Source organism: Uranotaenia lowii, chromosome 1 (genome assembly GCF_029784155.1).
Source record: "Uranotaenia lowii strain MFRU-FL chromosome 1, ASM2978415v1, whole genome shotgun sequence".
NCBI lineage: Eukaryota > Metazoa > Arthropoda > Insecta > Diptera > Culicidae > Uranotaenia > Uranotaenia lowii.
The window spans coordinates 120,165,620-120,186,613 of NC_073691.1; the positions used below are offsets into that span (position 1 = coordinate 120,165,620).

General features: G+C 36.3%; 2 protein-coding genes across 2 annotated transcripts in view; one reads left to right on the forward strand and one right to left on the reverse strand.

Annotated features, from left to right (window-relative positions):
• The window catches only part of LOC129737866 (hemicentin-2-like), an 811,499-nt gene that overhangs the window by 191,552 nt on the left and 598,953 nt on the right, over positions 1-20,994 (forward strand). The window lies entirely within an intron of this gene.
• On the reverse strand, positions 5,160-15,357 carry LOC129737865 (uncharacterized). The gene is made up of 4 exons (XM_055729029.1): positions 15,238-15,357; positions 5,916-6,258; positions 5,274-5,870; positions 5,160-5,215 (listed from the first exon to the last, which is right to left on the reverse strand). The coding sequence occupies exons 1-4, from the start codon at positions 15,355-15,357 to the stop codon at positions 5,160-5,162; spliced, it is 1,116 nt and encodes a 371-aa protein (XP_055585004.1).

A 20,994-nucleotide genomic window follows, 5' to 3' on the forward strand; every position in this document is an offset into this window, starting at 1 on the left:
ACAAATGCCCTGTCGGAAAAATGTACATTTTAAGCCCGATTTTATCGTCTGAATTGCCCATTTATTTCGAAAGTTGGGTGGCACTTTCTAACTGGGATAGGATTTCTTCAAATCGATCGATGCGCACTCTGGAATCGATATTGCGTACCGTTGGAAAAAATATCCAACGAACGAAATTGAGTGTCCAGTCCAGTGGTAGAATAATGATTATCTGAGCATTCGCATTATCCGAGCTACCAGGTTCATATAAGATTCCCATATTTAAGGAGGAAATGGATACCGTCAAACGGGGCATCATGCAAAAGCAGGGTTAGATGCAACATTTGTATACCACAACACTCATTTAATTTTTATTTCAATATATAGACCCCGTTCGTTTTTGGCAACATTCGATTTTGGCAACATTCGATTTTGGCAACATCCGATTTTGGCACATGTGCCAAAATCGAACGGTTTTTAAAAACAACATTACAATTTAGTTTTCGTTATAACAGCACCAATTTAAATCAGACAAATACCACCAATACGTTTTTGTGTTCTGAAATGGTGATATCAACCAATAATAAAACCAAAAGTTTTTAAAAAAAATTATTAAGTACTAAAAAATAACAAAAAGATGAAAAATTCAAAAAGTTAAAAAACAAATCCAAACAAAAGACTGAAAATGATTAAAAACAACTAAAAAATGATGAAGAACGAAAAAACAGCAAATATGACAAACGAAAACAAACATTATAAAAAAAACAAGATAAGTGCAAAATGCATCAAAAACATGATGAAAAAAATTTTAAAAATTACTAGAATTGGTCGGAGATTGACTAAAAATAACGTTTTTGATAATAATATAAGTTATTTTGTAAAAATAACTGATAAAAAAGTGGAGAAAAAAAACCGTTCGATTTTGGCAACATTCGATTTTGGCAACACAAAATGTACGAGCATGTTGCCAAAATCGAACGGGGTCTGTACTGTAATAAAGTTATCATTGAATGATAAAAAATTGATGATGACATAGTTTTTAGCAACGTAAGAGAGTTTTTTAAAGTTTTTTTTTTTTTTTTTTTTTTATTATGGACCTTTTTTGACATTCGGGTCCTTCAAATTGTTCTACAATATGTTGCTAAATTTTATCATACAATTGGATGGATTTCAAATATTGTATCACTTTTTTCGCCATTTCACTGTCGTCAGCTAGTGCTTCTCGAAGGTTTCCTGGCACTCCATGGTTTTCCCTTTGCTCGTCTAGTTGAGAGCAGGTTACGAAGATGTGCTTTACTGTAAGAATTTCGTTACACCTTGGACAAAGTGGACGATCAACTCTGTCTAAGAGGTACGCATGAGTAAGCTGGGTATGTCCAATCCGCAGGCGGGCTAGAATTACATCGTTTCTCCGATTCCCCGAGAACACTAATTTGTAAGGTAAAACAGTGTTTTTTACTTCTCGCAATTTGTTGTTCAGGTTCCCGTGCCACTGTGCCTGCCATGTGTTTGTGATTTGTGTCTTGACGATTTTTCGAACCTCCTTGAAGTCGACGGTTTCTTGGTCTTCCTGTAGCAGTTCCAAGGCATTTTTAGCTTCAAAGTCAGCTCTCTCATTTCCCGGGATCCCGATATGACTGGGAACCCAGCAAAATACGATTTCTGCCCCTGTTTGAACGATCTGATTATGCATGCATTGTATACAATCCTTCCACTTAGAGCTTATCTTACACTTTTCAAGGTTTGATATCACACTCATTGAGTCGGTGCATAGTAGATAAGCACGGGGTCTTTGCTGTTCGGTTATCCATGATAATGCATGTTTGACTGCTTCACTTTCGGCTGTATATATGCTACATATATTGTTTAAGCGTTTTCGAAACACAATCTCTTCGCTGACTACTCCATATCCACATTTGGAATCTTGTTTCGACCCATCAGTGAATATCGTTCTATAAATACCGTATTTGGTTTGTCGTAGTTCAATGAACATATTCCTGAGTTCATTCGAGGATGCACCTTGAGACAATTTGTTATGAAGGCTTTTGTCTACTTGGAGTTTTGATCTGAGCCATGGAGGACATTCTGGTGTTCTAAAAAGGGTTGTTCTTGGCACGTGTAAGTCTAGTTCAGTCATCATGTTTTGACCTCTAACTCTAAAGGAATTTGGCTGAGCCCTGGTTTGTTCGCCCCATCGTTCATCAGAGCTTATATCAGAGTCGTTGTTGCTGCTTACCTCGCTTACAATGTGGTCTATTTCTATGGTTTCTTCAACATGGTCTACAGCAGCTCGCCGGACTGTGTACAGTATAGTTCGCTGATCTAGCAGCGTTTTCAAACTAGGTATTCCTGTTTCCGCTTGAAGGCTTACAACTGGGCTCGTTCTGAATGCTCCAACAATCGCTCGGAGTCCTGCGTTGTGCACCACTTCCAAAGATTGGAGATTTCTTTTGTCTATGCCTGACAAAATTGGAGCTACATACAACAGTTTTTCCAGAACAGTGGCTCTATAGAGTTTTAAAAGAGTGTTCCGGTCGCCTCCCCATGTTCTAGCAGCTATGCTCCGGATAAAATGGATTCTCTGTTGGCATGCTGCTTTGAGTTCTTCGGTATGAGCTTTAAACTTCAAATGTTGGTCTAAAATGACTCCCAAACATTTATGGGATAATTGACGGGGCACGTTTATACCGTTCAACTTAAGCTTGCTTGGATTCGACGGTTTTCTCTTACGAGGCATTCGAAAGACCACAGTAGCACTTTTTGAAGCAGATATTTTAAATCCTGTATTTGTTTCCCAGGATTCCAGCTGGTCGAAGGCAATTTGAAGTTTATTTTCGGTGTCCTCTGCATTTTCGCCGATCGCTATCAGTATCACATCATCAGCATATATGAGGCACTGGATATTCGGAGGAATGTAGTTCGTCAGAGTATTGATTGCAATTAAGAACATTGTCACGCTTAGCACCGAACCTTGGCATAGGCCAGTCTCCATCGTCTTGAAGCTGGACATTTTTCCGTTGGTGGTTACTTGGAATATCCTGTTGCGAAGCATTTCCTGTAGAAAGCTCAGCATTTTTCCTCCGACGTTGTTGTTTGCCAACTGCTCTAAACAAAGCCTACGCCACGTTGTGTCATATGCTTTGCTGACGTCAAGAAAAGCCGTTTGTGCCACCTTGTTTTCGTTGAGCGCACCTCGAACAATTTCTTCAAAGGTGCAGAGATGGTCTGCTGTGCTTCTCCCCTTTCGAAAAGCAAATTGATGATGATATAAAAGTCCTTTTGTTTCGAGAAGATGGACTAAACGATTGTTAATCATCCTTTCGAAGACTTTTCCCATGCAGCTGTTAAGGTAAATAGGCCGATAATTTAAAGGATCTGCTCGTCGACCTTTTCCCTTATAGATGGGAACAACAAAAGATTTTGTCCACTCTGCCGGGTAAGTTGATTCCTCCCACAGCCGGTTATAGGTCTCGAGAAGCAAAATTTTTCCATCTAGGGGAAGGTGTGTGATCATTGCATAGTGTATGCTATCCGGTCCCGGTGAGGAGCCTTTAAGCCCATCTAACGCCTCGTCCAGCTCGTACATGCTGTATTTCTGGTTGTGGGGTCCTGAGTCCTCGGGGATGAGTAGCGAGTTGGATTCAACTTGCTGTTTGTGACTCAGAAATGTATCGCTATATGCTCTTGTGCTGGAAACTTTTTGGAACGCGTTTCCCAACATCTCGCAGATATCTACGGGGTCAGAAAACGATCTTCCTCCGTATTCGATCGCGTTGATTTCATTTTGCCGTTTTTTCCCCTGTATTTTTTGGTAATTCCCCCACATTTCTTTCAGTGGAGTCTGCGATGAAAAATTTCCGGCAAGCTCTTCCCAACTTTTCCGTTTCGCCTTTGATATTGCTTCTTTTGCTTCTGCGTTTGCGTTTTGATAAGTGTTCACAAGTTGTTCACGATTTGTTCTGTTAACTTTCAACTGCCTCAGAGCTTTTCTTCTTTTTTTCACAAGATCTGCGATTTCCGCATTCCACCATGGGACACACTTTTTTCCTATAAATCCTTTCGTTTTGGGGATGGTAAGTTCAGCTGCTTCCAAAATGGATTTTGTCAATTTTTCTACTTGACGTTCGGAGTTGGCATCTCTGGTGAAGCTGAGTACATTTTGATACTGTTCCCAGTCAGCTTCTTCGATTTTCCATCTTGGTCGATTAGCGCGTCGGTTTATTGTTCCAGGAAAACTTATGCAGAGTGGTATGTGGTCACTACTGTAAGTATCTGGTAACACACATAGATCCAGATGTCCGGCTATTTCATTCGAGCATAAAGCTAAATCGATGGAAGAAAAACTACCATGCCTTTGATCGACGTAAGTTGGATCATCACTGTTGAGCACTACCAGACTGTTTTCTTCTACAAATTCGGCAACCATTTGGCCACGTGCGTTAAAGTGATTTGAACCCCACAAAGGGTGGTGGGCGTTAAAGTCCCCAACCAACAGAAGAGGCTTTGGGATCTGATTTAGTAAAGTAGAAATTTGGCTGTTGGTTATGTTTTCTCTCGGTGGCAAATATATGTTGACAATGATCACATTGAACGGTGGTCCTACTTTAACGGCTATAGCTTCGAAAGGAGTTTCGAGTTCAATTTCTTCGCTTTCGATATTTTCTCTGACCGCTATAATGACTCCTCCTGCTGCTCGAGTCCCGGTGACACGTGGTCGATGGAAAATTTTATATCCAGAAATACGTGGACAATTTTGCGAATGGCACATTGTTTCTTGCAGACAGATGACGCGTGGCAATTGTTCCTGAATCAGGATGTCTAATTCTGCCTTCTTGGGCCGCAATCCCTGGATATTCCAGGAGATAACATTTGGTTGGGTGTCTAGTATTGATGGTATATTGGTTCTGGCAGGGCGATTAGTTTGCTGGCTATGAACAAATTGTGGTGTAGTTTCCACGTTCCAGCTTCCTTCTTCATCTTCCCCTATTGCTAGGGCTATGTTTCCATCAGTTCCGTTAGAGTTTCCTAGGAAGTTGCGTCGGTCGATGCCATCTATTTCAGTCTCGTCCAAATCAAGTATTCCAAAGCCATGTCCATTTTCGAGTGCCGGTCCATTTTGATTCAGATTACTTTTTGCTTTGTTGGCCATTTCGATTTTTTTGGTGGTCGACCTCTTCGTTTTACGCTTTCGGTTTCGGTTTGGCTGTCTTCGATTTCAGAGGTTTCCATGCTTTGACTGAGCGGTAAAGAATTTTTCGAACTTAATCTTTGTTTTTTCGACGTTGGTGTGTCACCGGTTGAAGCTGTTTTTCTTTGAACACAGGATGTCGATCGTTCAGGTTCTGGTTCCATCTCTTCATCAGATTCACTTTCGGAAATCTTCAAACTCTCTTCAGCGACCTTTAGTTTGGCTTTAAGCTCGAAAAACTCTTTGGCGATTTTTCTTAGCTTCTGGACTTCTAATTGGAGCTTCTCAACGTTTTCATTTTCATTCATACAGGGTCTTGCGTTTCCTTTCAATGCTGCGTTTTCTTCAAGCAATTTAGCGATCTGTGCATCTTTTTCGTGGTCTTTTCTGAGTTGTTCGAGTCTTTGCTGCGCTCCACAAACATTAGCGTAGGAGTTTTCCGCGTGCTTCTTGGCGTACTCTTTCCTAGCCTCTCCAAAGGTTATTCCACTTTCTACCTTGATTTTTACGATCTCTTCCTCTTTTTGATATAGAGGGCATTTTCGTGAGATTGGAGCATGTTTTCCTTGACAGTTTTTGCAGTAAGGATCCTCTTTACACTGTTCTTCCTCCTCTAAATCGTGTGATTTGGAACAGTTTCGGCAAGACAATTCGTTGGTGCATTTGTCCTTTGTGTGCCCGTACGAACAACAGCGATAGCATACTAGAGGGGAAGGATAGAATAGACGGGTTCTGCAGTTTATTATACCAACTCTTATTTCTTTCGGAATTACAGTTCCAGAAATATTTAAAACCACCGTTGGGGTGTTTACTCGTTTCTTGTTTTCGATCCTTGTAATACGACGAGCTTTCAAAACTCCTTGCCCTTGCAGTTCTGTTTCTAGCTCTTTTTCTGTTAGTTCGATGGCTTCTTTGCAGCTTATCACGCAACGACTAACGTTAAAAACTGGATGGGGGGTGACCACAATTTTCGTACCGTCAATAAGCTCCTTCATTTGCATCATTTTTGAGGCTAGTTTAGCGCTACGGGTTTTGATGACGTACTTGGAGCCATTGTCTTCTGTGTAGGCGGCTTCAATTTTTCCAATTGACTGGTCGATAGATTTACTGACGAGAAAAGGATTTTTCGGTAGTTGTTGTTCATCAGCAGGACGTAAAGATAAAATTATGAGCTTTCCGAATGTACCAAGTCTATCCATATATTCGGGAAGCGTTCTGTCATTTTTATCAGGCGGGTCCCCGGTTGTAGTTACCCCCGTGGGGGAACTGGTTGCAGCCATGACGGCTGCCGCGCTTGAAGGAGCTTTTTATAGGACTTCAGCACAAATTTTTTTTTTCTCGACAAATGGAACAAATGAGGATCAATGCGTTCTCACCGAAGTGAGTAACGTCTACCCTTTTACCTTAGCTACCTCGGTTCACCCAAGGGTTAAAGGTCCAGGTGACCGGTAATGCGTTTCCGCCGGAGCGGGTAACGACTACGCTTTAACCTCTAGAAACACTACTTCGGCCAAGCGTTCAAGGTACAACCTGAAGTAGGGACGTTTTGACCTTTTCCAATGGAACTTGCCCAAGACGTCCAAAGGTGCAAGCAAGTTCGGAATACAGAAGACGAAATGCAGGTATTTGAAAGAGCCTTAAGGTATGCAATCCAATTGGTGTTTGGAGCTTCTACTACTCGGCAGCAGGTGTCTCACCGTCAATAAAGAGGCACTGCTATTGGTGAAGCTGTTTCTCTTGCAACTAGGAGGCTGGGAAAGCCAAGCAAACTTAGCTTGCACACAATGTTGCACGCAGCTGCTACCTAGTTGACTTGTGGTGAATCCAGAAAACAACAACACTGCACTGCACAGCCTATAACACTAGCCACGGCGAACAATTTAGTCTATTATTAGCTTTAATCAATGCACTTTGCAAATAACTTTCACTTCCCGTCGACTCTGGTTGTTCCGTTATACGCGTCTGGCGTAAAACCAATTGAAACAAAAGTGATTTTCACCAGAAATTACGATTTAAAGCGCGGACCAATGTCACTACTTTGCAAACTGTACCATAGATCGGTTCAGAATGTTTAAAGTTTTTGAATCTCATAAAAAACTAAAAAAAAAAAAAAAAAAAAAAAAAAAAAAAAAAAAAAAAAAAAAAAAAAAAAAAAAAAAAATCGAACAATACATGATCACATTTTGACATTTTTCGATGCCGTAAAAAACTTTACCTCGTATGACGTATTGGCTTAATGATATCATCTACAAACTTTATATTGCTTTCATTATCCAATACCAACACTGTTGGTGTATAAATATTTTTCGGACAATCGCCAATTTTTTTAATATAAATATTTTAATAATTCAGTTAGCTGACTGGGGCAAAATGCAACCAAATGCAAATCAGAACTAAATCAATGATTGTTTTGCATTTTGCGTTTGTTAACATTAAAATTTCATCCATCGTAAGATTTATTTATATGATTTAAGATAATAGAATATTTTGTAGTAGTTTTTACCCCTAAATGTATGCAGCAGATTAACACTCTTTCTTAAAAACATTTTTGACAGAAAAAATGTTAAATTCAATTCGAACAAAGCCAAAAATTACTGCAATTGGTGCTTTATGCGTTATGACATCACAAATGTATCAGAAACTTCAAATTTTCAAACGTTTTCATTTGATTTTTCATTAATTACAGAGTTTGTAGTAACTGGTAGAATCAATAATTTTTCTGACTACGTCAGTTTGGTGTCTCATCAACCTTAAAACTTTTGATCTACAAGAGGTTGATTATCTGTAAGCATCATGATTTTCGAAGCCATTAAAGTTGAAAAATGTTGCATGTTGCCTCAGTTGACGGTATCTAATATTGTGAATGTATGTAGGTAATCAGTGTTATCCGAGGTTCCGATTATCCGAGGCGTTCTATCCCCCGATTACTACGGTTAAGCGGGGTTACAGTGGAATCTGCCTAATTCTAAAACGTTTAATGAATATCAAAGTCCATTTTTTTTATCTTTTTTTTTAGTTTCAGTTGGCGATTTCATTTTTCGTTATACAGCTGAATTTAAAGGTTTCGATCAACTGGTACGGCGATTTAATTTGCACCTTAAACTTTTCTGTTTGCAATTCCAAACTCTGATAATTTTTCTTTTAATCAGACATAAAACGTCTTTGAGCAGAATAAATCAAACTCATCTACGAATAAAAAAAGATACGTAGGCCTACTTAAATTATTCAAAAGCCATTTGGAAAGCCGCCTGAACCAATTTTGCTCCGTTTTTCCTCCAATTGGTTCTGGGCGGAAAATAAATGCTGGCTCTTTCGATGACTTGCGGGAGTAATATTATTGGATCCAGATTTTTCCGCTACATTTATTGAATTTATCTGTTATTTCTCAATTCCTCACCACTTTTCTACTGATTCCTCAGATCAGGCGACGTCGACGACGACAACGACGCTTTTTCCGATGGTGCTCACGTATCTGCAACCGGAACCAATTCAAAGGAAAATCCAGACGAAGACAGAAGACATGCTAACCATCCGACTAACCAATCAGCCACCCAGAAGTAACTTATCGCTTTCAGTTGGATTTTATTTCTAGGAAGATTACACTGCTGTTCGGAGCATATTGCACTTCACATCCAAAAGCCATTTTGTTTTCTTCGAAAATTAAACAGTTTTGCTATTTTGTTGCGATAGACATCTTGTTCTTAGGAAAATTGTTTTTAAAATGAGAGTACGAACTCTTTTGACTTTTTTCTGATAAGTATCAGCAGATTCCATTCTGTATATTCTTATTAGTTCAAAGTGTGTCTTATACAATGCTTTGATAATATAAGAAAATTCAAAAAAAAAATTACTAACCAATTTATTCTTCTTAAATTGTATTCATACTTTTGCTAAAATATCAATGCCAATAGCGAATCTCAGGTACCTACCAAGAAGTTTTGTCAAAAACTCAGTACAAAATGGTATGCAGCGCAGCTTTTATGGCATAAATAAATGGATTGATGAAAAATCAATATAATAAAGTACATTTAGCACAATGTTTTTCAGAATTCAATTCAAGCTATGTTGAAAAACCCCTGGCAGCTCTGATTTAATGAGAGAACATTAATGTCGCGTGAGGTCAGAAAACGATATCGTAGGTTGCGTAATTTTGCTCATCATTCAAAAGTTTTCTTGTTTGTATTTTATCACATAGTAAAGTAGTTAATAAATTTAAATAAAGTAAAGTAGTTTCAATTCAATCAGAACTTGATTTGGTGGTTTCATCTATCTTTTTCTCTTCATTCAGTACTTGTTTTTCTATTGAATTTTTAAACTTACGTGAAGAGCATAAAGCGATGTCGGCTTGGATTCCTAATGGGAGAACGGCTTATCAAAAAGACAAAACCTATTCTACAGCACACGACGCAGGAAGAGAAACTTGATCAGAAGAAGTTGCCAGAAGAAAAAATAATTTGCAGGCCATAAGGACTTCTAGATCCAGCACAGGAGTGTTCATTTTTCGGATCTTAGAGGGACACTTGGAGAAATTCAAAGGTTACAAAACTCATGAGTTATGAGTAAATTCAGCCTGTTATAATTGATAAAGGAAGAAAAATAAGTTACTTATGGAGATCATGAATGATAAATAAAAAAATCACCTTGACCAGGAATCGAACTCGAGTCTACTGATAACCTCTCCGACACCTTACCAATTTGCCAAATCGTAAGATGTAACAGGTCATGCTGTAGCTCTATTATTCAGTTGACTTCATCGAGTCGAATTCACTGCTAGATTCCCCAGCAGAAAACGCTAATCGTGCCTCGATTAATGGTGCTTATACTGCCCCAGGGTTGTTCTCATTAGTTATCCCACTACAGTGACTAGTTTTCAGCTTTCGGCAAAAATTTTAAAACGCATTTTTTAACGATTTTATCTACTTTTTCAAGTTTCATGCAATTAGGCAATAGAATATTTGAGGGTCTGAACACGAAACCATGATGTAATTCACATATTATAGGTGTTCGTTCTCTACGGTTAAATAAGAGTTTTCCTTAAGGGAGGAGTAGGGTCTAACACTTTCAAAAAATCGTTTTTTTTTATTTTCTTATTGTTAAACATTTCAATAATGTTGTGTAAAATTTTCAAGTCAATCGAAGCAAAACTGTAGAAATTATAGGCCTTTATCTCCTCGTGAATACACAAGGCATGAGGACAACAAGGACGGATAGCCAAGGCCGAACAAGAAGCTCATATGCATAGTAAAGAAGCCAGAATAAGACAGAGACTTGAAAAAAAGAAGCCGAAGACAACGAAATTGCTGCAGGGAACGTACTTTATGGAGCTGGAATTGTTTCTTTCATTTTTAGTGCAGAAATTCAAACGCGTTTTTCTCGAAAGCACATTTTTAAAGTCAGTGGACATCGTCATTTGAAAACTACTTCGCCGATTCTTTTCAAATTTGGAACATATTTTCTACATATAAAATACCAAACCCCAACGATTTTCTTTTCTTTTTTTTTTTACTTTGGGGAGATTTTACAGATGAAAAATGGCGGTTTTTTCTGTGAAAAATCGTAGTTTTTACTTTAAACAGCCACAAAAATTTCATAAAAAAATTTTCAAGTGAAATAAAATCGTTGGGGTCCAGAAAAACATCTATTAAAAATATTTTGCTCTGATTTTTAGACTTCAGATGATTCTGTGCTGAGATACAGTGTCCACGGAAAATCCTGTTTTCTAAAAGGCATCCTCGAAAGTGCTCCGTCACCGGCTCATTTTTCAATATTTTTCTACGAAAACATTACCAAATGTTCTTTTAACAATGCTTTGTATAATGCAAAAAATTTGAATACATTTGTTTGAACGATAGCTCTAAAAAAAATTCGTTAAAATTGTGTTTTTTACCCGTTAGACGCTACTCCCCCCTTAAGGTGGCCATTATGCCCTTATCTCCCCTACAATCTCGAACAAAAAATCTTCAAAAAAAGTGTGTAAAATGTCAAATTTTGACATCCAAAAAATACGTTGAAAATCGACTTGAAACAGTGCCATCTATTGCACCGTTCAAAAGCTTCTAATCAAATTTTCTAGTGATCAATTTTCGATAAAGCGTAATCGTATATGAACTCATTAATAATGGAATTATTGTCGCTCTAAAATAAACGGGTTCAGTTTATTGCTAGATAAATGCAATAAGAGTTACCTTTGGTTGGACACAATTTCACTTACTTCATTTTCACACTACAAGGCAGTTAAAATAACTTACAATATTGGAATAAGTTTTTGAACTTCTTGGTCGGTTATCGTCAGAGGACGAATCGGCTATATCCTGTCAATTAGGAACATTCTTGACGATTAGTATTACCCATCATGATGATGATTCTAAACATTTCAAAGCGGGTTACTTTCGAGTATCGCTTTTGCATTCCATTATTCTAAATTTAGCACTTCTTGCTTGAAGAAAATAGCGTTTAACTTAAAGATATTTTTCCATTATGCAACGTGGCGAAAGTGTCACGAAACTTCAACATCAATTTTCTTAAAACGTGCCAATCGGTTCATATGACCTGTCCAAAACTGACCAAATTTTTGTTTTTTATTCTCAGTTTGGTTTTGACAGTTCTTAGGTGTGTTTGGAGACATCTGGTGGCCAAAAAACAAAAATCGGTTAAAAAAGGGTCGTTGGAAATTTCACACAAGTTTCGTAGGCTAGCTTGTACGTATGTTCTCTGTGGTAAAATATCTTAACAGATCCGAGACAAAAGATTTTTTATTTGAAACCACACATTTCAAAAACTAAAGCTATGATCATTTAGTATCCCTACACTTTATTTTGTTCTTATTTAATTTTTGGCATTTCGGCGAGTTGTGAAAATTCAAGGTAGAATATTTAGAAAGAACATGAAAGTATTATAGGTGGAAAGATCAAAGCTAGAGCGCTTTGGGTAGAAGAAATTGAATAGTTGGTGAAAATGCCCGGTCGGACACAATCTCATGTGTTCGACCCGTCCGTGTTTCAATGTGGGTAGGAATGCGATGGGTTTCTTCATCGCTTCCTATCAACATTGAAACGGCTCGCGGCAAAGAATCACGCAAGTAGTTCAAAAGCTGTTCACAAAACAAAAGCCCTGCTCACATTTTCACCAACTATTCAATTTCTTCTACCCAAAGCGCTCTAGCTTTGATCTTTCCACCTATAATACTTTCATGTTCTTTCTAAATATTCTACCTTGAATTTTCACAACTCGCCGAAATGCCAAAAATTAAATAAGAATATATCCCGGCGGCGATTAAAATAAGATAACACTTTATTTTGGTAATAGCTACGTTACCAGAGCTTGGATATGCAAAATTTTAGTAGCGTTGCGATGGTCATGAAAAGGACTATCTTGCCTATTTCTTCCAAGTTTTTAAGATAACGTGTGTTTGAGATATTAATGATGCAAAAAGACATAGTAAAAATAATTTTGCACAATTGCCTCGAAAATTCTTCATTGTTGACTTGAAAACTTAGGACCTGTTGATTTTTTCTGTTTAATTTATATATGTTTATATTTACATGTTTAATTATATTTAATTTGAATGCTCATGTAGCTTATAGATATGGGAGAGTGGGGAATCATAGGCCACTTTTTTCGTTGTTGCATAACTTCTTTATTATAAAAGATAAAATGAAAATAAAAAATGGTATGGTTTTCTACGTTTTCAAGGTATCATAAGGTATTCCCCAGACTCTGACTGTTTAAAAAAAGTAATATTTTTTGGATATTGAAAAGTGATGGAGAATCCACTAAATCCAAATTGACCAAATAACACGCACAATTTATGAGTTGACCCAAAACTGTGATATCATTATTCATTTCGTTATTTTAAAGCAATTTCAGATGATAAAATAAAAAAGAGAGCTGTGTATGATCGAATAGATTCCAAAACTTGGCTCGCGAACGTTTTGGCAAAATTCCTTATATAGGATTGACAAAATATTTTTCATAACTCTTCATTTGGCATAAGAAAACTTTACATATAGTTATAACGTATTTTCAGTTCTGAATGTGTATAAAAACTTAATAATATAGGTGAATCAAGATGTGTGGCCCACGATTCCCCACAAGCTATGATTTGCAAATTGGTTGCATTTGTCTGACTTATTGATGTTTCATCAAAAATTCATTTTTCACGTGAAAAATCATGACAGAACAAAGATCATAAGCGTATGAGCATATTTTCGTTATAAATTTTATTTTCCCCATCGATGCAATTAGCGGGTGTATTTTTGATTATTAATAACAACATATAGAAATATATGCTCACGCAAAGCGACGACGATGACAGTTGGTTCGAGATTTTTTTCTCAACACACATCCGAGATACTAAAAGTTGCCCACGTTTCCCCATGGTCCACGATACCCCACTCTCCCCTACTATTTAAATTTATGGAAGTAACGTTCTGATCACCATATTCTATTTCGTGGCATCAATGTCTGACTCATGAATTCGTGCAAGCTTTTTGACAAAAACGCAATTATCCCATTCCACCGCCAATTCCATGTCGATATGGAAGGAAAAAGATAAATTATTAGGAAACTTAAAAGCGAAGGCGACAAAAAAGCCGGGTTTCTCAACCATGATATAGTTTTATAAGATGATGATGGTGATAGTGATGCATATTGAAAGATTCCTTTTTATCCAATCGTTCGTTCCAATCGACAGACGGCGGCCACTTTGGCCATCATTTTCTGCACTCAAGCACAGGCAGGACATCTGCAGCGGACGAACGAACGGCACATTCCGGGTCATAGATTGGAGTTTAGCAGGAAAAAGTCAGGAACAACTTGCTCACATTCTTCTTCAACTTGTTCGAAGGCGGCATGAGTCGGTACATGTCGCTCCGAGGAAAAACTTGACCGAAGAAGGAGGAAACGCTTTTATCAACCCCACCATGACAGTGTCCTACTGTCACGATGCACTAATTCACTCGGTCTCTAGGGCTGCCAGTTTTGAAAATTAAGAAATTTTGCAAAAATATTAATATTTTACCATTCTGTCAGAGAGAAATTTATTTCAAATTCCTTTAAAATTTTTAAATCAATATATTTATTATAAGTTATAAAATATAGTTGTGAGTATGTTACTGACTTGCTCAGTTAGCAAGTCAGTTTCCTCCTGAGCCGATGTTCACGAGTTTGAGCCCAAGAGTCAAAACATCGAACACAGTTGTTTCCGATAAGTTTTTCAAAATCTGTCCGCTAACTTCAACGCTGATAAATAGTCGCGAACGCCGTAAAGATGTTAAATCGACTATGATCGCAACAAAAAATAAAACAATTGTTATTAATGACAAATTCATACCGTTGTTGTCAGTTATCATAATGTGAGGGAACTGAACAAATGGTTGGATTGTATAGTCAACATTCAGGTGTTTGTAGCGCCTGAGGATTCTGTTCAGCTATTTTTAGAACGAAGCTTTTCCTGCTAGCAATATAAAACTTCTTCAAATTTCTTTACTTTTTGACGGCCCTGAACCGTTGAAACCTGTAACATAAAATTACGATGGGACTTCTTAATTCTAAATAGTTTTTTTTAATGATACACGTTGCCGAAATGATGAATTATTGGTTAACTCCAAGGTGTTGCTCAACGATACTCACGTTTAGCAAAAGTAATGTTTACTTTTAAGCTCAATCTTTTATACACATGCATCAATTTTAATTTTCCTAAACTTGTTGTTTAACAACATTTTTATCGATACAAGCTTCCACGAAATTACAATATCAAAAAACAAAGTTGAACAGAAAACGATTTTTTCACCATTTGTAATTTTTTTGACGAATCAAGATGTTTGAAAATTCTCCAATCGACGAACATTCTACAAGCCAGGGCCGAATTAGGGCCCGAGGCAATTTTTCTCACGAGGTTCCTATTAATATAGTGAAACCCCGATTTTGTCATGCACTGATTATATCTGCCCCCGATTTTGTCTACCCCTGATTTTGTCACTTTTTTTTTTGACCCAATTTATCACTATTTTTGATTCAATTAAAAAAATACTTAGATTCAAATTTTTTTTTTTGGCTCGATATTTGAATACTTGATCGTTGCGTTCATTTATCATCTTAATTTTATCCAGTATTTCTTCCTTCAGTTTCTGGTTGCTGTTGACCAGCTGGCAATTGTTCAGTTTGTACGTGGCAAGTAGATTGTTGTCCATCATGAGCAAATCGTTATTAAAGCTACACGGAATTTTCAATATTGGGAAGCGCTGTCATTCTGTTTCTGTTTCTGTTTCCAACCAAACACTGCTTGCTATAACTCAAACTATACTATTCTTCTCAGGATAATTTATTTATTTGGTGAATACCGTTCCGTTTTTTTGATTTTTTTTTTTGTCGCAATTCAAAATTTCTAGTTAACCTCGTATAATATTCGCCTTCACTCAGTGATGCGAATGTCATCCAAAAGACAGTCGGGATCGTGACAGTCGCATAACATTTTCCAATGACATTCGAAAATATCTCAATGACATCCAAAAAAATGTAAAACGACTGGAGAAAATGTTATTCAGTTTTACAATGACTGTCGCTCTGAAAAATGTCATCGAATAATTTATCTCGATAACATTTTTGACTTGTGACAGTCAAAGATTCTGTTGGTCCTGTGACTGTCGGAATGACATTTTTGAATTTTGGTTTCCGTGACTGTCATGGAAAAAATTAAAAAATGTCATCATTTTGATACTCATGAAGTTCATTGGACACGGCCAATCTGGCCGGTTCCGAAAAATCGAAATGATCAGATTTTAACTTGCGGCACATGAATACTAAACATTTTTAGTCTTCCGAATGTTCAAATGAGTGTAAAAACGCTAAGTTGTAGTTTCATCAGACTTCGCAGGCTGGTTTACCATATATTACCATATATATGTTAACCATGCAAAATAACAAGTTTCACGCAGATTTTAAAGTTTTTTTTCGAATTTTGCTTTATGGGTAGATCATTATTTCATTTTCATACGTAGAAAATCAGAAGTTTTAGTCCTTTTAACATATTTAATGGCAAAGCTGGCAGAATTTTATTCTGAAAATCCAAAATTATCCATTAATACAAAACTAAAAGCTTGCACACGCCACCCTTTTGAATAAACAAATAAAAATAAAGAATAAGGGACACTTATCTAACGCACTAACACTAACGCTTTAATTCACCCACATCTTTTTATGATTCGCATAACCAAAAAAATTACTTTTTATAGCGGCTCAACAAGCACAAATAACAACACTAGCATTAGCGTGACGTTAAAATTACTAAGTCGATTATTACATTTTTTTTTAAATCCAAATGACGATTTTAAAAACCATACAGCTAATGTAAGCAGTTCAATGACATTTTCATATTATTGAAAACTTTTATACCATAACTTTAACGACCAAAAATATCATGAACAAAATAGCTCAACGCGTTTGAAAGAAAATTCAGGTCTTGGAAATGGTTTCTGAATGATTTCTAAAAAAGCGTGATATAATCGAAACAGTAACCGAGATAAAATCGAACGTGAATTTGGCGAGTATCGATAAAATCGAACAGTGATAAAATTGAAAAACTACTGTAAATATCACGAAAATAATCCAGAAACAAGCCCATTTGTTTTATGCTGTGGAATGTTCACTTCTGAAAATTATATTGAAACACATTCAATCACATCGGTCATTTTTTAATAAAGGTCTGTGTGAGACTTAAAAATTCCCAAATCAGATAAAAGCTGTAAATATTGCGCTAAACTCTGAATCTTAAGAACCGTAAACTGGGGGAACTTTGATCACCGGGGTCACTTTGATCAACATGAAATTTTTGCAAATAATCATCATTAACTAAGTACATAGTTGAAATATCTGAAAATTTTTTGCTACGTTTAAAAGCCGATAAATTGAGTTTCAAACAAGCTTAATTTGGTTTTATTAGAAGATTTTTCATATAACTTAAAATGTAGTTTTAAAATCTTGTTTTGTGAAGGCTCACTAACAAAGATCTTTCCTGATCAAATTTAAGCACATAGGATCAAATTGGTTGTTTTATGTGAAACTTTATCTTTTTTCATTGTTTGGGTTTAGTTTATGTATTATTTTTATGGTCATTTGGTGAAAATTTTTGGATATTGAAAAAAACGGTGATTTTCCGTGAGAAATCTCGTTTAGTAAAAATGGCTAAAACCCTATCAAATGGTTCAATTTGAAGAAAACAAGAACATGGGAACAGTGCGAGGACCTAGGGAATTTCATGAAGGCATAATTTCGTTTGTTTTTGAGGCCAACAAAAATTGAGAAATGTTTATGATTTTGACCCCTAGATGCAGCAACATTGTCAATCTTTTGATTATAAACGTTTACGAAAAAAAAAACGTTACCCCGAAATTCGAAATATGGTTTTGTAACAAACATTTAATTATAACCACCAATGTCGTATGAATTTACTGCAACCAATAATCATGTTTTGTTCTCCTTTCCGCAGTAAGTGTTTTAAATCTTTAAGGTATAACGAAAAAGCAACCCCTTCCAAAGTATTCAAAAATGCATGAAAAAAGTGATCAAAGTTCCCCCTGTTTACGGTCGGTATTATACTTTATCATTTTTATAAGGTACTAGCTGATCCCATACGAACTCCGTCTCTCTATAATTTTAGAATACGTCATGAACAGTGTGAATGAAAATCAGCATTTTCCAGGTGCATTTTCAAATATATTATTTCATTACTTCACCGTTCATTTCATGATTTTTTTTTATTTTTCCTAGAAAATCTTTTTAAACCATCAGAAATGATGTGTTTGTTAAGAAAAAATTAAAATAAAATACCATTTCCACTTTTTTACACATTAATTGTTCAAATTCGTTACTTTATGAAACGAAGGGTTAAATAAGCAATAATTGCCAAATTGTTGAACACGTTATGGACGATCACATTTTCTGTCATTTGTTTCTAAAATTGTAATCAGGCATCAATTGACCGTGCCAAAAAAGCCATATATAAATAATCGTTTCGATGCGATATCAACTCATATCATTATTGCAAAAGCAAAATTAACAGCGTTTATAGAAGACTCCCTTTTTTGACGTTTGATACAAATATGGAAATTGTTATCTTATTTTAATCGCCGCCGGGATATATTCTTATTTAATTTTTGGCATTTCGGCGACTTGTGAAAATTCAAGGTAGAATATTAGAAAGAACATGAAAGTATTATAGGTGGAAAGATCAAAGCTAGAGCGCTTTGGGTAGAAGAAATTGAATAGTTGGTGAAAATGTGAGCGGGGCTTTTGTTTTGTGAACAGCTTTTGAACTACTTGCGTGATTCTTTGCCGCGCGCCGTTTCAATGTTGATAGGAAGCGATGAAGAAACCCATCGCATTCCTACCCACATTGAAACACGGACGGGTCGAACACATGAGATTGTGTCCGACCGGGCACAATCTTTGATCTTTCCACCTATAATACTTTCATGTTCTTTCTAATATTCTACCTTGAATTTTCACAACTCACCGAAATGCCAAAAATTAAATAAGAATTATGGAAATTAGAAATGTATGTATAAATGTGTGTATAAATTTCGACTCGATTGTTGCATAAAAACGGAATTATTGCCAAAAAATTAAACCACTTTGGCCTTTTTTTACAAACTTTGTTATCTGAAATTAATTGCCCTTCCCTCAAAACTCCTGTGTGAAAATTTTCAAACTAATCCATTACTTTATAAAGTCAATGTCGCAAAAAAAACATGATAACATAAATATCATAAAAATATTGAAAAGCTTATATGAACGACCCCTTTTTGCGAACCCTTACACTGAATTTGATACCTGAAATCGGTTGCAAGTCATTAAACAAACTCGGGTACCACATTTCATCTGAATCCGATAGTCAATATAGCAAAAGTAGCAATTAGTTAATATAGACGACCCCTTTGGCAGGCCCCTCACAGAAAATTTGATAGCAGCAATCGAACCAGCAATTGCCCTTCCCTAAAAATATCCGAGCGCACATTTTCATACGTTGTATAATAACATCGATAATTATCACAAAAATATTGAAAAGTTAATATGGAAGACCCCTTTCGCTGACCCCTGCCAGACCGAAAAATTAATACCTGAAATCAGCTCCCAAAACCCCCATGTGCACATTTTCATCACAATCCGACGTAAAATAAAGCCAATATCGTGAAACCAATTTTTGTCTTGTATGGACGTCCCCTTCAGAAAAGGTCATCCGAAAATCTGAAAAGATGTTTCATCATTCCTGGTCCTGTTGAGCATCCATGCCAAATTTCAGGTTCTAGCTCTCAAAATGGCTGAGCCTATAGAGAACAAACAAACAAACAAACCCACAGAAATTGCTTTTTATATCTAGGGGTGAGTGAGGATACTTGATTCCTTCGCTATTTCTCGAAACAGAAATATCCTACAAATACCAATTATCTAGGAAAATGTGCCAAATAAATCAAAACAACAATGCTGTTATCTCAACAAATTTTAAAAATTTTAATTTTAAAGTTATTGAGCTGTGTTTGAAAAATTTAACAAAATGTGATTTGAAGATCTTTTTTTATCACTTTAAAATGTTTCTCACATGAAAAAGTTTCAACAAAAATATTTTTTCCAAAATGTCAATCGTTAGAGTTTTATTTGAACTTTTTAATACCATATTTCGAAAGCAATAAAAAACTCTCAATATTTTTTAAAATAAGTTTACCAAAATGTATGTTATGGGTATATTTGATCCAAAAATGTTTTTTTCTTCAGAATGGATCGTTATCATTGGTTATCATAAAATTACTTTTATTTGTCCAAAAACTGATGTTTATCTAGTAATTATCTGTTAAAAATGACTAAAAATACTGTATTTATCTAAAAACCAGAAAATTGCGCAAAGTATGCAATGATTCTAGGGTAGTAGACAAACTTTTGGAATTCTCTATATCTGATACTTACAAACTGTGAAATGAGAACTAATGTGGCAAAAAATAATTAACGGACCTGTCATCTTCGGATTTTACTTCAATTTTGCCTAGGGTCAGGGCACCCTGCATTAGGGATCAAGTCTCCTGTAACATAAAAAATATCACAATGTTTTTAGTCTCACGGAAATGCTTCTAATTTATCTACAAGTTCGTGTATCGTTCCAACTTTTGGAGCAAATAAATTTGAAATGACACGCTGTCAGAAAATGCAAAACACGGTGAGTTGCAAAATTTTCCCAAAAAGATATGATGAAAATAAGAAAAGGGGATCATGTATCCCTAGCCCCCCTTATATATGTATAGATGGATATGTATTAGCCTAGAAATTTTAAGTTTGAAGGAATGCAAAGTTTTTGATTTGTTAACTATGTAGATCACAAAACTAGTTCGAAATGATAGTCATCCTATGGCCGTCGATGTGCAAGCTGTATGCTGTCACTGGTAACTTTAAAAAAAAAAGAAGACGATAATAAGACCATCTTCGAATGAAAAACTCGCCGACCATCAGCCCCGGCATGTTTTGTATTATGTTCAAGTTTTCCCATTAAACGTGCCCGCTTGAGAACACTGCAAGTTGTTCTTCTTTGATAATTCTTATTGAGTGTTTTTGTCCCAGTCTCTCGTTGCACTTTTCGCACAGTTGGAAAATTGTTTCTACTAGTTTTGTCGTTTCCCATCCAGGTCTGAACCGGAAATTGAAGATGCTTTTCCCCCGAACAAGTTCCGTGGCTCTAATGGACCATATTGGGATCCTTGGGAAACTATTGCAGGTTGCATCATTGCAGGGTTTGTTTTCTACAATTCTCAGCGGAATCTTGCACTGAATTTCTCACGCTATCGTTC